This window comes from Austrofundulus limnaeus, unplaced genomic scaffold, assembly GCF_001266775.1.
Source record: "Austrofundulus limnaeus strain Quisiro unplaced genomic scaffold, Austrofundulus_limnaeus-1.0 Scaffold4, whole genome shotgun sequence".
NCBI lineage: Eukaryota > Metazoa > Chordata > Actinopteri > Cyprinodontiformes > Rivulidae > Austrofundulus > Austrofundulus limnaeus.
The window spans coordinates 3,018,707-3,022,450 of NW_013952406.1; the positions used below are offsets into that span (position 1 = coordinate 3,018,707).

At 41.5% G+C, this 3,744-nt stretch overlaps 1 protein-coding gene across 1 annotated transcript in view; it reads right to left on the bottom strand.

Annotated features, from left to right (window-relative positions):
* Positions 1–835: 835 nt before the first annotated feature.
* Positions 836–3,744, bottom strand: part of srcin1a (SRC kinase signaling inhibitor 1a) — a gene marked incomplete at its 5' end in the record, with an annotated part of 37,257 nt that continues 34,348 nt past the window's right edge. Inside the window, 2 exon segments of the mRNA XM_014023473.1 lie at positions 836–1,979; positions 3,463–3,615. Of these exon segments, the coding sequence (XP_013878927.1) occupies positions 1,032–1,979; positions 3,463–3,615 (1,101 nt within the window).

The following is a 3,744-nucleotide window of genomic DNA, read 5'->3' on the forward strand; positions in this document are numbered from 1 at the left end:
ATACAATGGGCTCTTCAGTAGTCTTTATGTTCAAACCTGGTTCAGACAATGGAGATGACAGAATATAAAGTTAGGAAAATGTGGGTTTATCACAGCTACTATCACCATGATAATATTAACTAATTATATCAAACTATTTTTTTGAAATATTTTTCAGCTACACTGATAAAATTTGCCTCTGTGAAGCCAGTTTAAAAATATGAGGAAGTATATTTACAACGACTATAATCATTTTCTTCTTTTTCACATTTAAATCCTTCAGTTGGGTTCTATATAAAGTGGACCTGCATTGCTTTGGTCTGAATTCCTACTTATTGTAACTCCACAAGCCCCTCTTTCACTCTTTTTCTGAGTCATGTCTCAGATCAACTCGTTTTGAGGCTGTCTCTTTAAATCCAAATGAGGCCTTTCACACCGCACCCGACTCCAGCTTCCAGAGTGGTTTATTCTGGCTTGATAGAGGAATTTACGACAATCTACTGGCACAGAAACATTTTCTTTATAAATGAATTAAAAGATGTCAACAAGAGAAGACTTGTCCATCCAGCCTTATATGTTGGAGCCAGAGTCTGACCCAGCAGGAGAAACTAAATTCAACATCTCTGCGCTCCTAGAGACTCCACACACACAACAAAATACCTTTAACAACTAAAAAYGTGGATTTTGCACATGTCTCCTTTAACATATGTAAAATATGCCCTTTAGACTGCTTAAACATAAAACAGATTATTGTTTTGCTTGTGGGAAAGAAAGTTGATTTCGAGCAAAATAGAGAAGGTAAGCAGAACTATTGTTCAAGAAATGACTAGAGGAAAAGATGAAGAAGATAGTATTGTTTGCATTATTTATACGTTTATTTGACCAGAGGTGAAATTAGCTAAATTGGCAAAAAAAGCCTGTCATATTTGATCGATAATCAATCACTCTGGGTTCAGCAGGACAGCAGCAACACCTCTCAGCACAGAATGGAAAAGGAAGTCTGTTGTCTGTCAACATATTTTCAATCCGATCAGGGAACAGACATCAGAAGCTTAAAGAGTAAAGTTCCAGAAGACACCCGCAGAGAAGAAGCAAAAGAGGGGAAGTGGAGCGGAAAATTCACGCGGCAACAAGAAGCAATGAACCTGGATGGATGATGGTTTCGGTGGGACTGCTGGCTTCCTGGTCTCTGAAGTCAGACTGCCAGTCCTCGGTGAGGTTCTGGTTGCTTCAGTGTAGAGATCGTCTGCTGTCGGATGGCCACCGATCTCGATCAAGGTGTTCTCCAGCTCCCGAATGGTTTCCTCCAAGCTGTCCAGCCTTTTGTAGGTACTGAGTCGAACATCTGGTGTCATCCTCCTCCGACTGACGAGACTGTCCACAGAGCTGCCATCCAACGAGCTCTGCTGTGTTTTACTTTCATCAGTGAGAAACATCACCGTGCTGTCCCCGGTCTCCATCCCTCTCTCCAGAGCCTCCAGCAGGGAGCTCTGCTGGCTGGGTTGGTGGGAACATTTCACCCTGGGTTTGGGAACCGGTTTAGACAACTCCAGCAGGGAGTGGAGCAATTTGTAGGCATCTCTGGGAGTGCTTTCCTTTCTAAAGAGCATGAGGACAGGTCGTTCACTCAGCTCAGCTTCAGAGATTGGTTTAGTTTGTGACGAGACGGTCAGAGTCTGCAGAACTTTGCCTGTCCTCCAAAGCTGCTGGGCCTCGTGAGGAGACACCACCCTCAGCTCCCGTTCAGTCAAAAGCAAGGCCATTTTCTGTTTGAAGTTTCCATCCAAAAGGTACTCCTCCTGTTGAAGAGCACATTCACCTGAAAGCCCCTCCCTTAAAACTGTGGGTTTGTAGACGACGTGATGACCGCTCACATCTCGTGTTGGGCTCTCTTCCACAAGATAATTGGCTAAATCTCTCCTAGGACTTTGTGAAGGAGCGAGAGCAGCTGGCAAACACTCTGTCAGCACGATGTGAGGGACCGCAGACAATTTTCCTCCCTATGAATAAACAAAGCACTTAAGGTATAAAAATAAACATAAAGTAGATCTTTAGACCAATTAGTACACAAGCATTTAAATGTTCACAGCATACTGAAAGCCAGAAAAACAAGAAAAGAAACATCTTAAATCTACATGTAATCTATGTTTATAATCTGCCTTTTTTTGTGGCAATTTACGAGTGTTCAGGCACTTTAAAATTGCCTGAATACAATCTGCCCCTTTGGGCATTCAACACAAGGAAAAAACAAAAAACAAAACAAAAAAAAAAAAACCACATCATTATCTTCAGAAACGCCACAAAGAAAGAAAAGTCTGTTTCAAGACATAAAAGAGCTGAAATTGTTCAAATAACGATGTTTTCTGTGCAAGTAGCTGGGAGTCCATTATGCACAAAGGCACATGCAAACGACAATCAGTGAGAAATATTCACATAACTTTAACATTTTATTGTTTATTGCTGATAAAATTATGATAAATGTCAGTATTTATTGACCATTTAGAGCTATTAACTGTATATTTGAACAAATCTTAGGTGCTCATGAAAAACATTAATGTCACCTTTGAAAAAGACGATGGCTCTGCATTTGTTTACATTTTTTAAAAATTGTTACTACATAAATACGACACTGTTGCCACTGTTAAAGTAAAAATTGTGAGAAAATATGAATTTTCCTTAAAGAATCTGGGTTATTTTTTTAAATGCTTAAACACATCATGTAAAAAAAAAAGATCAAAGGTGGTTTCTGTTTCTTTGAGCCTTTAAGATGAGGAGGATAAAAAGGGAAAGTGGCCAAAGGCTGAGCAGTAGTGAGGGTGGGGGTGGGGGTGGGTAGGAAGCACAGACACAGCAGTCCAGATTGGTCAGGTTCAACCAGAGTGTTACCTCAGTGAGGACTGAGGTCTGCAGGGGCCACAGGTCCAACCTGGAGGGGGGAGTGTTTTCCCTGCTGCGCGGGCTAACAGGGAGGGAAGGCAAAGGAGTGGGGTGGGAGAGCCTGAGCGGGGCTCTCTCAAACAGCTGGGGAGGGAAAATGAAGATTTACAAACATTTACGAGACAAGAAAAAAAAAGTCTGATAAAAATAAGTTATTCTTAGGTTTTTGTTCATCAGTTTTCAGGCGGGTCGTCTCAGACACGGAACAAGCAATTATCAGAGTCCATCTGTCTGTGTGTGATCTGTGAGTCCTGGGTGATGATGTGTGCGACTGAGCATTATGCGATCTTTGGGCTTTCTCTGAGCCAGGGGCGGCGGGGCGGGTGGGGGGGACATATGGCACCTACTGGTCGAACATGTGGTAATGATGATGAGCTGATGTGCACTCACCTTCTCAGAGTAAAGTGAGCGCTAAAAATCAGGTGACATACTGCGGACAGAACATCATTACCTAATAAAAAGCACTTTCCTTTTGTGCAAAACAGTTTTCTGCATATAACAAACACAACAAGTTTCACAATGAGCTCTAATGATGATTTCCTGTACCTCCAGTTCTGCAACAATTTTCTCCACGTCTCCTTCGTCCTTCTCTCCAGAGGCCAGTGTCGGGGGTGTGGAAGCAGGACGAGGGTTTTCAGACATGGTTCTTCTCAATTTTGTGTGAGGCTTTTGTGCATCAGTCTCTTCAGATTCAGACTTCTAAAATCACAAAAACAGTTATCTAAACTTTTTATCTTCACACCAAAAATTTAATGAAACATCAAGTACTTTATATAAATTAACAAATTAGCTTCTGATATATCCAATCAGGATAGCATTGTATATATA